At 40.9% G+C, this 16,636-nt stretch overlaps 1 protein-coding gene across 1 annotated transcript; it reads right to left on the reverse strand.

The window, feature by feature from the left end:
• Positions 1 to 1,331: 1,331 nt before the first annotated feature.
• On the reverse strand, positions 1,332 to 16,191 carry LOC148111951 (vomeronasal type-2 receptor 26-like). Its single transcript, XM_087879178.1, has 6 exons — positions 15,946 to 16,191; positions 15,217 to 15,505; positions 10,717 to 11,511; positions 4,808 to 5,020; positions 3,641 to 3,767; positions 1,332 to 2,828 (listed from the first exon to the last, which is right to left on the reverse strand). Exons 1-6 carry the CDS (start codon positions 16,167 to 16,169, stop codon positions 1,918 to 1,920), a joined length of 2,559 nt encoding a protein of 852 aa, XP_087735304.1. The 5' UTR covers positions 16,170 to 16,191; the 3' UTR covers positions 1,332 to 1,917.
• Positions 16,192 to 16,636: the final 445 nt, after the last annotated feature.

The raw sequence follows: 16,636 nt of genomic DNA on the forward strand, positions 1-16,636 counted from the left end.
TATGGGAAAGTAGCAGGACTGAAAATCAACAAAGAGAAGACAAAAATATTAGTTAAAAATATGAGAGAAAAGCAAAAGAAGGAGATGACGGAGAAACTGGACATCCAAATTGGATGTCCAAAGTGAAATATTTGGGCATCCATCTGACATTAAGATGTGCAACGCTCAAGGAAGACAATTATTATAAACTGAAAAAACAAATCGAAACAGACCTGGAGAAATGGAGAAATTTGCAATTATCACTAATGGGAAGAATAGCATTAATAAAAATGAATGTATTACCAAAAATATTATTTTTCTTTCAAACTATACCAATAAAACTGGAGACAAAGTACTTTGAAGAGCTGAAGAAAATAAGTGGAAATATGTGTGGCAAGGAAAGAGAGCAAGAATTAACTTAAAAATACTACTAGAGGTGGCTTGGCTTGGTGGGCGTGGCAGGTGAAAGTTACTACAAAATCCCCATTTCCTTCCAATCAGCTGGGACTCCGGAGGGAGATAATAAATGGGGGTGGCGCCAGTCAGAGGTGCAATTTACCGGTTCCCCAAACTACTCAAAATTTCCGCTACCGGTTCTCCAGAACTGGTCAGAACCTGCTGAAACCCACCTCTGTTCCAGTCCTGCCTTAATACTTTTTGATTCGGGGTGTGAAACTTGGAAAAATATCCTCAGATTGATGTGGTATATCAGAATTGGGGATTCCTACTGTGTGAGATGGCTGAGTCCAATATTGTGTGCTGTGATGGAGGAAAGTGAAATTGTGGGAAAATGCCTGTTCCATGTTGGGCAAAGCCATAAGTCTCTCTGCCTTCTGCTTGTGAGAGAACCAAAGGAATTTGTGTGGTCACTGTGAATCTTAGACTGATCTTGGTCTGATCCATCAGAGCTTTCCTTATCTCCTTAGAATGGAATTTGCAAAGGGATCCTGTTTGCAATTAAGAGCCATTATAAGACATAAAATTGATTCCCAATTCATCAGCAATCTGTGTGGTTGGAGAACAGAATAGCTTCCATGGGTGCCTTTTCCTAGAAACCTGGAAGTGTCCCCCCCGCTCTATTCATCTCCTTCTTGGACCTGGATGAATATTATGCAGCATTGAAGGTTTGTGACCTGGTCAGTGATGCGGCTGCCTTTAGACAGGATCCCCTCAACCTCCTTCTGGGGAGAGTCTCAAGGTCCCCTTTCTCTGGACGTCTTCTCCAGCCCTTCACAGACAAGACAAGCTTGGAAGAGGAGCAGAGAAATTGCTTTAGGTAGTAATTATAATTTCTGCTAAAACTGCTATTTTAATTCTACGGTTGATGAAAGAAAAAAAATACAGTGGCAATTTCTTAATACACTTTAATATTTATTTATTATTTTGGTGTGAAGCACATACAAAAAACCCCCCCAAACCAATCCCAAACTGAAATCCCAGAAGCTCTTCTGCTGAACACTTTCTGCAAAGGAGGTTTTATCAGGAAATCAACAAAGAATTATATAAGAGAGATGAAGATTTCCCTCCCCAGCTGAGAGTCGGTCAAACATGGCATTTCACATCATTCCAGCATTCTGACAGAGGTGATCAGGCAACCAGGCTGTTCCCACAGCTTCCTCCTGGCCTCTTTTCCTGCTCTCTCTCTCTCACACACACACTTTTAGCTGTAGGAACAAGTGCCCAAATTATTTTTTATAAGGTGTCACATTCAATAGTTGTTGCTGAACAGAAAATTTCACTGAATGACTCTTACAGAGTTCTCTTTATTGAGCTGAAAGGGAAGAGAGCTAGAAGAATTCCAGTCATTCAACAATTTCCCATTTTGAAACATAGAGATATTATTTTCTTTTCCTGCATACTATCTTAAATGGAAAGAATATCTCCTTTCAAATAAAAGAAACTTTAATAATTCTTCCAGTATCATATTTGTGTTTTATCTCATGTTTTTACATTTATTCTGGCTGTGAGCTGCTCCTTTGTGTTGAGGTCTGGCCTCAGAAGGATAATGTAGCACTTGGGGATGAAGATGCAGACCAGCAGACCAGCACTGGAGGCCAGGATGGAGAAGACCTGCACAGCCACCATGGATTTCCCTTTGGTGCTCAGGTAGGTGGGCACAAAAGTCACCCAGACACTGCAGAAGACCAGCATGCTGAAGGTGATCAGCTTGGCTTCGTTGAAGGCCCCAGGCAGATTCCTGGCCAGGAAAGCCACCGTGAAGCAAATGGCAGCCAGGAAGCCCATGTAGCTGAGGGTGATGTAGAACATGATAACGGACCCTTCGTTGCATTGCAGGATGATCTCTCCAGGCTGGGAGTGGAGGTCAGAGTCAGGGAAGGGGGGAGAAACTCCCAGCCAGATGGAGCAGATGATAATTTGGACAGCAGAAGAAGAAAGGATGATGGAGTTGGCCAAGCTCTTCCCCAACCATCTCTTCACTCGGTTTCCTGGTTTTGTGGCCAGGAAGGCCAACACCACCGTGATGGTTTTGGCCAAGAGAGAAGAAATGGCCACTGAGAAGATGATGCTGAAAACTGTTTGTTGGAGAAGGCAGGTGGCTTTCCTTGGTTGACCAATGAAGAGAGAAGGAGACAAGAAGCAAAGCAGGAGGGAGACCAGGAGGATGTAGGAGAGGTCCCTGTTGTTGGCTTTGACAAGGGGAGTTTCTCGGTATCTAATAAAGATGATTAAAACAAGGCCTGAGTTTAGGAACAAGAGTAGAGCAAAAGAGACCAGGATGATGCCCAGATGTTCTTCATAAGACAGGAAGGTTATAACTTTGGGGATACACTGAACTCTGTTCTTATTTGGGTATTTATCATCTGGGCATTTGGTGCATTTTTCGGTATCTGAGAAAGCAAAAAAAGCAATATTTCTTTAATATTCTGTCCTTTTATCTTACAGAAAATACCTTCTTTGGATAACAGCTGATACCCCAGGCATTTTCCAAGAAGTATTTCTTAACAATTTCATTAAACAGTCACTCCTTTGAAATGGCATAAGGTCTCCTGCTTGATCAGGGGGTAGGACTAAAAGACCTCTAAGATTCCTTCCAGCTGTATTCTGATTGATTGATTGATTGATTGATTGATCTACATGACTGCCAGTCTATTTGTGTAATGATTTCCCTCCATAATTATCCACAGCACCACATTATGGACCAGTGACACCTTCTCAGTGATCCTCAAGGGGAGGATCCAATATACAGATTACAGATTAACAGAGTTGGAGGGGACCTTAGAGATCATCCAGTCCATTCCCCCGCCTAAGCAGAGACCCTACACCATTTCTGACAAATGGCAGTCCAGTCTCCTCTCGAAAGCCTCCAGTAATGAAGCTCCCACAACTTCTGAAGGCCTTTCAGAAGGTGGACGTATAACAATTCATCAAGTTTCAAAGATGTTCCTAGAAAGGTGAACTTAGCAGCACATATCCAAATTAAAAAGCAGAAGAGTTATTTCCTCTGCTGTTAGTAAAGTTTGCTCAGTCTGCCATCCCTCCTCCCATCTCTTTCCCAGCCCCTCCTTCCAAGTCTTCTTGATTTACTTCCATTTAGATAAGAAATTGTGCAGTTAAAAATAAAAAACCATGTGAGCTTCAATCTGTTTTTTAATTTGGATCCAGTTCCACAAAGCCTCCCATTTTCCTCAGTGTGACCCACCTTCCTGAGTGGAGAAGGTCCCCTCCGGACAAGGAACGCAGTCGTAGCAGCAAACTGGCTCTCCTTCTCGAGCCCTCTTGACAAATCCAGGATGGCAACTTTCCACACATTTGGACTGAGGCAGGGACTGAGCAGAAAAACAAGGAATGCCAAAGAAAATACATTAGGACTCTCCATCCATGGAAAATGGAGGGAGAAATGGATGGAGACAAGTAGCCTCTGGTCTTCATTGGGGTAAATATGAAACCTCTGACTACTTCTAAACAGATGCAGGAGGTAAAACTACTGGCAGATTCTTCCTTTAGTTCCTCCTTTTTGCTTTCAGAATTTAACATTACAATAAAGTACTTTTCTATTTATTTATTATTTATTTATTTATTTATTACATGTATTTATATGCCGCCATTCTCCCAAAGGACTCAGGGCGGCGAACACAAGTTAAGAAACAAGTACAATAAAATCATAATTTAATCCAAATAATTAATTAGTAGTAAATAATAAAGCCCGGAATCAGTCTCAGTCTATTTAATAAAGTCTAGAGGGATGGAATTGAAAAAAGATTTAAATATGATGATATATTCATATTAAAACTGAGAATAAAGTTTACTGTAAAAGATTTAGGAAATTTTATTATATTAGGTTTTTTAATATGAAATTAAACTGCAATGAAGAAAGAAACCTCTGACCAGTAAGATCTTGAAAGGTTTCCATAAAACATGGCAAAGCCACTCCACTTAGGTCCCGTCTCTTGAAGAGCTTCCATGAGATGACACCACCTGGCATGGGAGGCCAACCACCCTGGAGACTCCGGGCTTTGCCCCAGTGGTGAAATGGAAAATTTGTTGTTAACGGTTCTGTGGGCGTGGCTTGGTGGGTCATGTGACTGGGTGGGCTTGGCCAACTTTTTTTTAAAACTTTTTTAAAGCTTTTTTTTTACTACTGGTGAATAGGTAGTAAAAAAATGCTTTAAAAAAGTAAAAAAAAGGTTCCAATGATCACAGCTGTGCTGTGCGATCATTGGAACCTTTTTTTTACCTTTTAAAAGTATTTTTACTACCAGTTTGCCCAAACCAGAGCAAACTGGTAGTATTTCACCCCTGCTTTGCCCACTTGAAATGAGACCTCAGGCTTTGGAAAACAGAGAAAAGACACCAAAATTTCTCCCACCTTATTGAGCAACTTTAGCTGTGAAAGAGCATCTTGGATGATAGTAAGCCTCTGTCTCTCAAAATACGCCAGAGTCTCTCTCCTGACATCCTCCTTGGGGAGAACCAAGAAGCCGTGAAAGCCCAGATCTCCTGTTATCTCTCCATTTTGGTCCAAGTACAGTTTTCTATCAGAAATATTCCAAAATTCATTCTTCTCCAGAAAGGGATGAAACTAGAATGGGAACATCCAGGAATTTGAAAAGTAGAAAACTTTGTTTTTTATCCCACATTGAATCTTTCTTCTACAATTGTCTGATCTGCAAATATGCTTAATTAGGATTCAAATATTATCATTATCTTCATAAGTGAATGAGAAACTTTGAGAAAAATTTGTCCATCGTATACTGACAAAGCATAGAGAAAATATACTTGATACAATTGGTCAATTATAGGGAACATTTTGGAGCAGATGACAAATAAAATGAAGAGAGGGGGGAAAAGGGTTATTCATAAACTCTTTGAAAACAAGAGGTTGATTCCCAGAAAGGATGGGTTGATCAAGAAGAAAGTTGTCAGGCTAATCTTCTCCCTGGTCATCCTGATGGAAAACACCTCCAGATGGAGAGTGGCTGGCTCTGGAGTATTTGATCGCTGAAGAGGGAGCCGGGCTTAGAGAGGGGAGAGGCACTACCGATCAGGGCTTAGTTCTTCATCAACTGATGGAAAAATACATATCAAATAGATCTGCTTTATAGATCTCAAGGCAGCCTTTGATACGGTTCCCAGGACTAAGCTATGGGAGAAGCTGGAAGCTGCCTCAATTGACCACAGGTTTCTTCATCTATTACCTGCCCTACATACTAAAACATCCCTCAAGGTGAGGTGTGATATGCAGGGGTCCCTCTCGAAGTCAGTTAAAACTCAAAAGGGGGTTAAACGGGGGCATTTTGACCCCCCTGATTTTCAACTTTTACATAACCGGCATGGTAAAATGGCTAAACAAACCAAATCACATCCCCCCAAAAAATAGGTGACCGAAGCATCGCCCTCCTGCTCTATGCAGATGCCCCTGTGATCCTCTCCAGGACACCAGAAGGCCTTAAAAGAGCCTTGCGAGCCCTTCTCCAGTACTGTAATTACAATCAACTGGGCATAAATGATGAGAAAGATCAAAAAGGCCAAAACTTGATTCATGGTATCTAAATGGCCGCAAAACAGAGCAGGGAAGCCCCTTCAAATCCCTGGGGGTGGCCATTCAGGCCAAGGGTTCAAGAAACATGCAGCTGCCCTGGGCCAAATATCAGCCAGCACCATTCTTCATTGTTTCCGCACAAAGGGAGGCTACTATGTCCCTGATGCTCTTCAGCTTTTTGCGCCCAAGTCGCTAGCACAGCTCCTTTATGGGACGTTGCTCGGACCGTCAGCTTCATGTTTTACATCATTAGAAGTAGTTCAGTCCAAATTCACCAGATCAATTCTCCAGATGCCACGTTGTGTCTCAAATGCACTTCTGCGCCTGGAGACAGGATTGACAGAAGCCGAAGGAAGAATCCGTATAGCTGTTGTGGCCCACCAGTGGCCAGTGGAGCTGGCAGGAGATTCGGACAGTGAGGAGGTTGGGGAGGGACATGGGCCAGTCCTGGAGTCTGGGGGAGGCTCTGTTGAGGGCTCTGTGGTAGTGCGCACACATTTGCGAACCGGTAGGGAAGGTGAGTGAATTTCACCCCTGGATTCTCCCCTCTTCTCTGATCCTTCCCTAGGCAGCCTCTCTTCTCCTCATCCCAAAAGTCATTCTCACCCATCATTGCACTTCCTAAATAGATTATGGGGATATCACTGGATTTCAGTAAAGGACTCACAAACAATTGTGTGATGTGATTAGAAAACTGAGGGGTGGATGGTATGATAACTAAGTGGATAAAAACTGTCTTCAATGTGATACTGAAATAATTTTTAGTCTTTTTAAATTTTTCCTACGACACCTGAAGGTTTTGTTTGTTTACTTGATTGATTAGTCCATGGGCCAACTCAAAGTGCAGATTTCCAAACACAAATAATTACTAAAATCCGATAAAAACAATTTAAAATGAGATTGGAATAGAATACAATAATATATGGATAAATAAAATATGATAAAATTATATTTCAATATCACCCCTTCAGTCTACCCCAATCAGCCCCACATATGCCGATCTCAACTGAGCCATTTTGCTCAAGTACTGAGCTGCATTAAATGTTGTTTCAAATTCTGGCTGCAGATAAGGTGAATCGTTTTGATATGGGATTCCCAATGGGTCCTTCCTTTGGTCTATGGACCAAGGTACCTGCCTCTCACCCTCTTATGCAGGCAGCAATCAAATGGGATGTGAGCCAGGACTTCTGCCTCTGCCACTCTGCCAATGCAGAGACCTCCATTATAAGGTCTAGAGTGGAATCTCCCATATCTGACCATTGTGTCCAGCTGTTTGAATCTCACTCGCGTAAATCTCTCCCTAAGATGTTTTGGCAGTTGTAACTTTAAATAGTTGTCTAGTTGAAAAGTAGGTTTGTATTTGCTCAGCCATTTCAACTTACCCACCTTACTAAGAATAGCCATGTCATTTTGTGCTTCTACATCCTTAATTCTTTGGGCAGCTGTTTTTTTTTATTGTTCGCCTGTTACGCAAGAGACAGGAAGGCCACAGCTACTTCCAAAATTAATCAGTTTAGTGATTCAAGAGGTTTGTGATTGTGAGTTTATCTGCTCTACTAAGCATAACTTGGAGAGTCTATCAGTCTCCATTTCATTGACTTTGTGCCAGTGGTTATCTTTGATCTTGGACAGTGGATGAATTGTATACATTCCCAATTCGGCTCTAACTGCTGCAGCAGATGTCCTTAGATCTACCCCCACAATACAGCTCAGGTGCTGGGACTGTGTTTGTTCTAGTACTGTGGTTGAGTATAAATCCCAAACTTCTGCTCCATACAAGAGCATAGGGGGAACCTTTATATACTTTAATTAATGGGCCAGGGATTGAAGGTTAGGGATAACTTTTTGCTACTGGACATCAATTTTTCTATGTTATCATTAATACAGTCAAGTTGATAAATCCACTTCACGCAAGATTTGATCTAGGATGTAGATCCTAGAGTAAGCTAATTTGATGTCATTTAATTTAAAGACTATAAAGTTTTTCTACTTAAAAACCTTATTTGAAACTTCATTTTAAAAGTTTGATAAAATAACAATGGTTTTAAATCAACTTAAACGCGATAATCAGAAACAAGCAACAATTGTTGAATCGTATGGATTGGATGGATGGACTGGAACTGAATTTGCTGCTGGCATCCCTGAAGGAGGAGTCTGGTTTGAAGGCAGGCTGCTTGGAGATGGCTGGAGAGGCCATGGACCCTGAAGACTCAAAGTGGACAGAACGGATGACTGAAGAAATGGATTCTTTCAAGGAGATTGAGGGAGATTGGGGAATGGACTTGTCATATTTAACTGGAAAACAAGTCTTAAGAGTCATTGTGTTTCAATTTACAGGAGGTCCTGTGACTTTGGGGAATGAAAAGCAGTTGCTGGGAAAGATGGTAATTAAAGTTTAAAGGAAATGAATTATTATTAAGAATCAAACAAAGATATTGAATCATGAACAGATTCAGGATGGATCAGAGATAATGATTGTGGTGGTTTGTGGTACATAATAAGCCCCTGCAAATTGTCTGAGGGTTAAATATAATAGCAGATAACAGACAGTTTTGAAGTTTTGAAATTTATTTATTTATTTATTTATTGGATTGCCTGTTAAATACATTTTTTATATACAGCAAAGAGATGACAAGTCAAGTGGTTGCAAATATATCGGTAGAAGATTATAATTGTGGGCTTATTTTGCAAGGGGGAGAAATGTACATCTGTCAGTATTCAACTGGGGAACAATATATGCGTATGTGGTTTCATCTGTTTATAATGCACAATTTTTTAAAAAAATGTTTCATCTAATTTTGTTTTGTCTTTGTAATAGTTTTATTTTTTGAAGTTTGCATTTTACCTTTTTGAATAAAATAAAATTTAATGAGAGGAATATCAAGTTTCCAGAAACAATATTTACCATTAGCACACACAGAAGGCTGCATATGTAAAAAGCAGTAGAAAAATATCTGATTTTTAGCAACTAGGACTTGACTAACAATAGTCATACATGAATGATGGACTGGAAGAAAGATGAGGGATACGAAACTTAATATTTATGTTTGTGAAAATGATCTCAGAATCGTAATTACCGTATATACTTGAGTATAAACCGAGTTTTTCAGCACATTTTTTTATGCTGGAAAAAGCCCCCCTCAGCTTATACTCGAGTGAGGAGAAAATGCCTTTTTTCCTGCAACCCGTTTTGGCTCCCGGGGGCTGCAGGGAGGCTTGCTAAGGGCAAAATGGGGCAGGAGGGGGGTGCATAGGAAGACTCCCTGTAGCCCCCTTGAAGCAAAAATGGGCTGCCGGAGGGGGGGGTGGGGCTTCAAACTTGGCAGCTTTAAGACTTGTGGACTTCAATTCTCAGAATTCTCCAGCCAGCTACATATACAGTAGCTGGCTGGAGAATTCTGGGAGTTGAAATCCACAAGTCTTTAAGCTGCCAAGTTTGAAGACCTCTGGTTTAGGGAGATCTCCAGGTGCAAAAAGACTGTGGAAAAAGAAATCATGTGTTGTCCCGATTGTAATTGGAGCCCTTGGAGCAATACCCAAAGGGCTACCCCGTTATTTAGAAATTCTAAATTTGCCAGACTTGAACATTTTGACTCTACAAAAAACCACCTTACTCAGAACAGCTTACATCCTCCGACGATACCTTAACAGTTCCTAGGTCCTTGGTTAGGACTCGAGCTGCTGAGCTATTAACCAGCCTCAAAGGCTGTGAATCTCACTAAAGATTAAATAATAATAATAATAATAATAATAATAATAATAATAATAATAATAATAATAATAATAATAATAATTTTATTTCTATACCGCCCTTCTCCCGAAGGACTCAGGGCAGTGTACAGCCTATTAAAAGCACAAAGACAGAAATCAATTAAAAATAATTAAAATTATTAAATAGTTTCGGCTCAGATTTAAAACCCCCAAAATTTAAAAGACCTAATTTAAAATCATTACGTTGATAGCCCAGCCTGGCGGAACAGCAGGGTCTTGAGGGCACAGCGAACTACACGGAGGTCGGAGATCTTACGCATTTCCGGGGGCAATTCATTCCACAGGGCAGGAGAATGGCCCTTTATGAAGGTTGTCATGCCACAACATGTATCTATTGTGCTGTTGTTGCTCTAGCCCCACCTAGTGGCCGGGGGCAGATAAGCCTAACTGTATGGTCTGAAGCCAGACTCCCTTTTCTCTCAGCCTTTGGAGGAGACGGAAGCAGCCGGTTTGACCGAGACACATGGTCATCCGGAGGCCTCCGTCCCTCACACGGAGCATCCCTGGAGAGGTTCCAGCTGCTTCTTTGTTGGCTGTTAGTTAATGCTGCCTTTCTACTATTTATATTTGATTCTCACTCTTTGCATCTCCTCAGTTTCTCCGTGCCCTTTTCTCCCAATGAAACACCCAGATCCACCCCAGGCTCCCTTTCACTGGAGGAGAAGAGGGGGGTTTAGCTGCCTATTGAGCTGCACACAGACCCACCTGCTGTGGGGACGGAACAAAGGGGAAATTCCACCATGCTCATCACAAACCCACAAATACAGGAATTCATTTAAGAAAGAATACAGCCTTTTCAAATCAACAGAGTTTACTATTAAAATGCCATGGTATCTACTCTTTGGAACCATTATTCCCTGAGTAATTGAATTGGACAGATCTGTTGAGTTTATTCCCTTCCTTCTCCTCTGAATTCCTCCTCCAAAGGATCTAAGATTAATGGATCCATATAGGGACCCCCATACCTGCCATGGCTGCAGCCTTGGAGACCCCAAAGTCTTTTCTCCCTCCTTCCTTCTCCTCCTCGATCTGGAGGAATAAGCGGCATTCAAGGCCTGGGCCAGAGTCTGAATGATACTGTAATATTGATAGTAATTTGGGGCCCGGATCCTGTCCTTTTTCTCCTGGGTCTCCAGGGGGGCTTTCTGGGTGCATCTTCTGCGGCCTTTGACAGAAAAGACGTTCTTTGAAAGAGAACAGTGGAAATAAGGATCTTGAAACTTTTCTTCCACAAAGAAATAGGATTCAAAGGCAGAATCTTTTGGCCTTTTTTTCCCCAGAAAACCATAGATCCAAACACTATGGATGTATTTGAGAAGTCTACGCTTCTTCATTGGATACCCTGCAAAATTTGTGAGGATCCAGATTTTCCCTTCAATGGGTCCTGGCAGACGCATTAATGTTAAATGGAAAGGAAGAATTCTCTCCCAAATGGACTCATATTCCATGAAGTGAACAAAGACGTTGACTTGTCTCCAGTTACAGAGGGAATCCCTGAGGGCTGTTGTGTATCCAGTTGTTGAGAATATTTGTGATATAACAACACAAATTCCACTCCTGACAAGCATAGGAGGAAAAATCCTCATGAAATTCTCTCCATTTTCTGTGTCTGAAGCAAAGAGGCCAATCAGGGTCCATCTGAAACGGAGGAGCAGGTGGACAATTGCTGGGTACTGGAATCCTTCTTTGGGGAGTATCCGGTGGAAAAAGGGGAATTGACTTTTATCACTCAGAGCCACTGAAACAATTTTATGACTGATCTGAAAAAGCAATGAATAATACTGTGTTATATTTAGGGTCAGATCAAGTCCAAAATATTAGATTTTAATAAATCCAACCTGGTTCTCATAAATATATTAGAATAGTTTGTTAATCAGACATTCTTTAAAATATTAAAGACAGAATATTAGCAAGATTGTATCATAATAATGGAAAATAATAAGCAAATTAAAAAAACAATAAAAATGTAAATCATATTACTATATCACCCCTACAATTTATCACAATTAGATTAACGCATGCAAATGCCAACTGGAGTATTCTATTCCAATAAAGGGCCTATTATAATTTTCGAGGATTGCTGCATCTTTTTTTGCTTCTATATCCCAGATTCTTTCTGGAGGAAATTGTCTAACTTCTTTCTCCAGTTATACAAGAAACAGGCAGACCTCAAAGCCTAATAAGATTTGTCAATTGCATAATCCAAGTTTGGTCTTTAATTGAAGTTTTCTCTGTTCCAACAGCCACAATTTTCAGTGTCTGTCAGTTTCCATACGTTAAATTTTATGCAAATAATACCCATATTTTTTGAATTTAGACAAAGCAGAAATTGTGGAAATTCCCAAATCAGCTCTGAGGGCAGCAGCTGGAGTCCTTTTACCCACCCCAAGATCCTCCTCAGAGGCTGAGATTGGGTTGGTTCTGCTGGTGGTTTCTCTCTGAAGCCCCAAACATCAGATTGATGGAAGAACATGGGGGAAAACTGGGCCTCAGATACTTTAATAATTGGGGCTGAGGAAGCTGGAGAGCTGAGAGGTTTTCATTTAAGCACCACTTTCACTCCTGCCCTTTCTCTAACTGAGCTCCTTGGATGATGAGGGAGCCAAGATTCAGGCTCAGAGAAAACAACCCCAGGTAAGGAAAGGTGTTACTTGCTCTAATGGCTGACCATCTATGGCTATGATGTCATTTCACAAAGACCATAACTTGCTTTATAAATTATCAGATAATTATTAAGACAAAACAATCCAAGTCTATACAATCCAATCTGTAAGTATGATAATATCACATTATCTGTGTAAATCAGTGGATTCCAATAGGAATTTAGCAGGCTAAACATGTGTACGTATAACAGAACTTATAACAAAATAAAAGGGTTGGAAGGGACCTTGGAGGTCTTCTAGTCCAACCCCCTGTTCAAGCAGGAAACCAAGCATAATAGCAGTAACTGTGAGAGGGATCCTGGAGTCTTAGTGGACAACCACTTAAATATGAGTCAAGAGTGTGCAGCGGCAGCCAAAAAAGCCAATGCAATCCTAAATCGCATTAACAGGGGGATACAATCAAGATCAAGAGAGGTACTAATACCACCCTATAAAGCCTTAGTAAGACCACACCTAGAATCCTGCATCCAGTTTTGGTCACCACACTATAAAAAAGATGTTGAGACTCTGGAAAAAGTGCAGAGAAGAGCAACCAAGAGGATTAGGGGACTGGAGGCTAAAAGATACAATGAATGGACCACAGCCTGACTCCATCTGGGGGTGATGCTGTCTATCCCACATATTTTCAGCTTCCCGAGAAATAGATTGAACCAAGAGAATTAGGGGACTGGAGGCTAAAACATACAATGAATGATTGCAGGAACTGGGCATGGCTGGTCTAGTGAAGAGAAGGACCAGGGGAGACATGATAGCAGTCTTCCAATATTTGAGGGGCTGCCACAGAGAGGAGGGGGTCAAGCTATTTTCCAAAGCACCCAAAGGCCGGACAAAGGCCGGACAAGGAATGATGGATGGAAACTGAACAAGGAGAGATTCAACCTGGAAATAAAGAGATAAAGTTGCCTTCAGAAGTTGTGGGAGCTTCATCACTGGAAGCTTTCAAGAAGAGATTGGACCGTCCTCTGCCAGAAATGGTGTAGAGTCTGCTTGGACTAGATGACCTACGAGGTCCCTTCCAACTCTGTTAATCTGTATCTATCTATACTATTCCAGACAAGTGGCTGTCCAGTCTCTTCTTAAAAGCCTCCAGTGATGGACCACCCACAATTTCTGAAGGGGAGACGTTCCATTCCTCACCATTAGAAAACTTCTCCTTAGTTCTAGGTTGTTTTTCTCTTTGATTAGTTTCCATCCATTGTTTCTTGTCTTGCCTTCTAGTACTTTGGAAAATAGGTGGACCTCCTCTTCTCTGTGGCAGCCCCCCAAATATTGGTACATTGCTATGATGTCACCCCTCGTCCTTTTCACTAGACTAGACATATTGAATTCCTGCAACTGTTCCTCATATGTTTTAGTCTCCAGGCCCTTAATCATCTTTTCTGCACTCTTTCCAGAGTCTCTATATCTTTTTTATAATATGGAGACTAAAACTGGATGCACTATTCCAAGTGTGGTCTTGCCAAGGCATTATAAAGCAGTACCAATACTTCATATGTATTCTTGATTTTATCCCTCTGTTAATGCAACCTAGGACTGAATTAGCTTTTTGGGCTGCTGCCACAGATTGCTGGCTCATATTTAAGTGATTGTCCACTTAGACTCCAAGATCCTCTCACAGTTACTGCTATGGAGCCAGGTTTCACCTCATCAAGTGTACATTTGGTTTTTCCTGCCTAAGTATAAAACCTTACTTTTCTCTACAATGAATTACAGTTTATTAGATAGGCCCAGGGTTCAAGTCTATCTAGATCCATCTGGATCATCAGCCTATCTTCTGAGGTGTTGGCTATTCCTGCCATTTTAGTGTTGTCTTCAAATTTGATGATTTCTCCATTTCTTCCCTCATCCAAATCATTCATGAAGATGTTGAAGAGAACTGGGCCTAAAATGGAACCTTGGGGTCCCCCACTGCTTGTTTCCCTCCATGCAGACGTAGTTCCATTGAGGACCACAGGCTGACTCCATCTGGGGGTGATGCTGTCTATCCCACATATTTTTAGCTTCCCGAAAAATAGGTTGTGGTTTACTTTGTCAAAGCCTTTCTGAAATCCAAGTACTGTATACTACATGCACTGCATTTCATTGGTCCACTGATTTAGTCATTTTTGTCAAAAATGAAATAATGTTTATTTATGATCTGTTTTTTGATCCTGCATTAGTCCTAGTAAGTCATTCATATCTCGACTGAAGAACAAGGGTTCAAATATGCATCTTTCCCTTCCCCCTTGGTAAGCATAGATCCTTCTTCTCATGGCTCCATTGAGCCCAAACCTCCCTCTCAAACAAGGGCCTGGATCAGGGCCAACAGTCTGAGCTCCATTTTGAGGGCAAAACATTTTCTCCATCATAATTTTCTGTTTATTGAGTCAAATGCTGCACTAACATCTAGAAATCAGCAAACCTTGTTTTACCTCACTGATATAGATTAGATATTTCAGGACAAATTTGTTGCCAATATTAGATTATTAACTTATCCACTATTTCTTATAAAATCTATATAGCATTTAACTCTACCTAAAACATTCTGGTTCTTATGCAAGGAATGAATTTTTCTCAAGTTTAACTAAGAGGATCATGGCATAAATTTTACCTCAATATCTGCTAGTCTATTTGGCCTATAATTGCTAGAGTAATTTTTATTCCACTTTTTTGATGGGTAAAATGCTACTATTGCCAACTTCAATCCGACTGGATAGGGCAGGCATTATTTATCTGTGAAAATGTGAAGACATGATTGCATCTGTTGCTCACCCACCACCACCCACCCCTCACTTTACCAGAAGGAGAAACACACACACAAACCTGTGGGACTTTGTAGGTGCCTCCTAATGTTGACATCTGGATGGAGATCTCCCTCTTGGCTCCATCAAGAAGAGCCAGAAGGTTCTCCTTCCTTCCACAGCTGTAGTTGGGGACATTGGCTTCTCCAGTGGAGAGCATGTCCAGCACGGCATCTGAAGTGTGGAAAGTGCTCAAATAGTTGTTATGGATGTTGTAGCCAAGTGTGAGATTGTGCAAGAGATGGGAATTCTTGTTGACCAGTTGAATGTTAAAAATGAATAGTAAGAAATAAAAAAATTCATAAGAAATCCTATTGAAAAGAAAGTTTTTATAATCAACAGCCACAACAAATACTTTTGTTATATATAATATATATAATCCTCCATAAGCCTATTGAGTCTTAAACCAACATTGATCCAAAAGCAAAGATCAATTACACAAATATGGAAATGGGCTGAGGTACAGCAACTACAACTGATTCCACCACTACTTTAAATAAAATCCATTATTCAAGTGATAAATTAAGGATTGAACTGAGAGAGGAAAATAAACTGAAGTATTTTCAGCCTTTTTTCAGACCCCTTTCTGAGTCTCTTTCACAAAATCAGACCAAAGAGAGAAGCCATGGAAATCAAAATCATTCAGGAAATTAGACATATTCCCCAATATAGGAATAAATGAAAAATAAAAAACTGAAAAGAAGGAGAGTGTTAGAATGGAGGGACTGCAACTCCACCCTGAATGACTTACCAATCATGGAAAACAAACTGAACAGAAGGAGCCACGTTGAAAAGCAACTTTGTATGCAATCTTTCATCTCCACTGAAGACTATACTGATTAGATGGTCTCCTGGTCTGTAGTAGCTCCATGGTTTCCCATCCTGGTTCTCCAAACTCAGCGGGCATTTCCTTCTCAGCTTCCCAGAGACTGGATGGGACAAAAGCAGCATCAGAAGCAGAAGCAGGAGGTCCATAATTCATGGCATGAATCAATGAATCCCTTTCCTGTTTCTAAAGAAGAATTGGAAGAATCAAAGGACTCTCAGAAGGTGGAACATCCAGTTGCTTTTTCTCAACACAGAGAAACACTCAGCTTCACCTGGAAAGGAGGGAGACGTAGATTCAAGAGCACAGACTCTGCCTGTCCCAAACCTCCATATTTCTCTGCCCAAAGTCTCCCCTGGAGGATTCGGCCAAAGAGCAGAGCTGAAACTTTTATCATAATTCTCCCTCTCAGGAGGGATCCCTGGATTATTCAGCTAGTTCTTGCAGTCAAAGATTGTTGGGAAATTCTCTGGAGGGAAACGAAAGGGAAATAATCCCCATGTGATTCAAAATAACAAAAGCAGAGATGGAATTAAATCCATCATCTAGAATTTACAGTTTTGGGAGCTCCATGCAGGGAATACATGGCACCAGTGGCTGAAATAAATAAATCTGA

Source organism: Pantherophis guttatus, chromosome 15 (assembly GCF_059756535.1).
Source record: "Pantherophis guttatus breed Tessera chromosome 15, ASM5975653v1, whole genome shotgun sequence".
Taxonomy (NCBI): domain Eukaryota; kingdom Metazoa; phylum Chordata; class Lepidosauria; order Squamata; family Colubridae; genus Pantherophis; species Pantherophis guttatus.

Bases quoted from the DNA above. Each gene is read 5' to 3' on its own strand.
- LOC148111951 (XM_087879178.1), bottom strand. From the start codon at position 16,169: ATGGACCTCCTGCTTCTGCTTCTGATGCTGCTTTTGTCCCATCCAGTC. The intron at 15,506-15,945 runs GTAAGTCATTCA...TCTTTTCAATAG, and splicing joins CAGTTTGTTTTCCATGATTG to GATTTCTTATGAATTTTTTT. The intron at 5,021-10,716 runs GTATGGGGGTCC...TTCCCATTCTAG, and splicing joins CAAGGCTGCAGCCATGGCAG to TTTCATCCCTTTCTGGAGAA.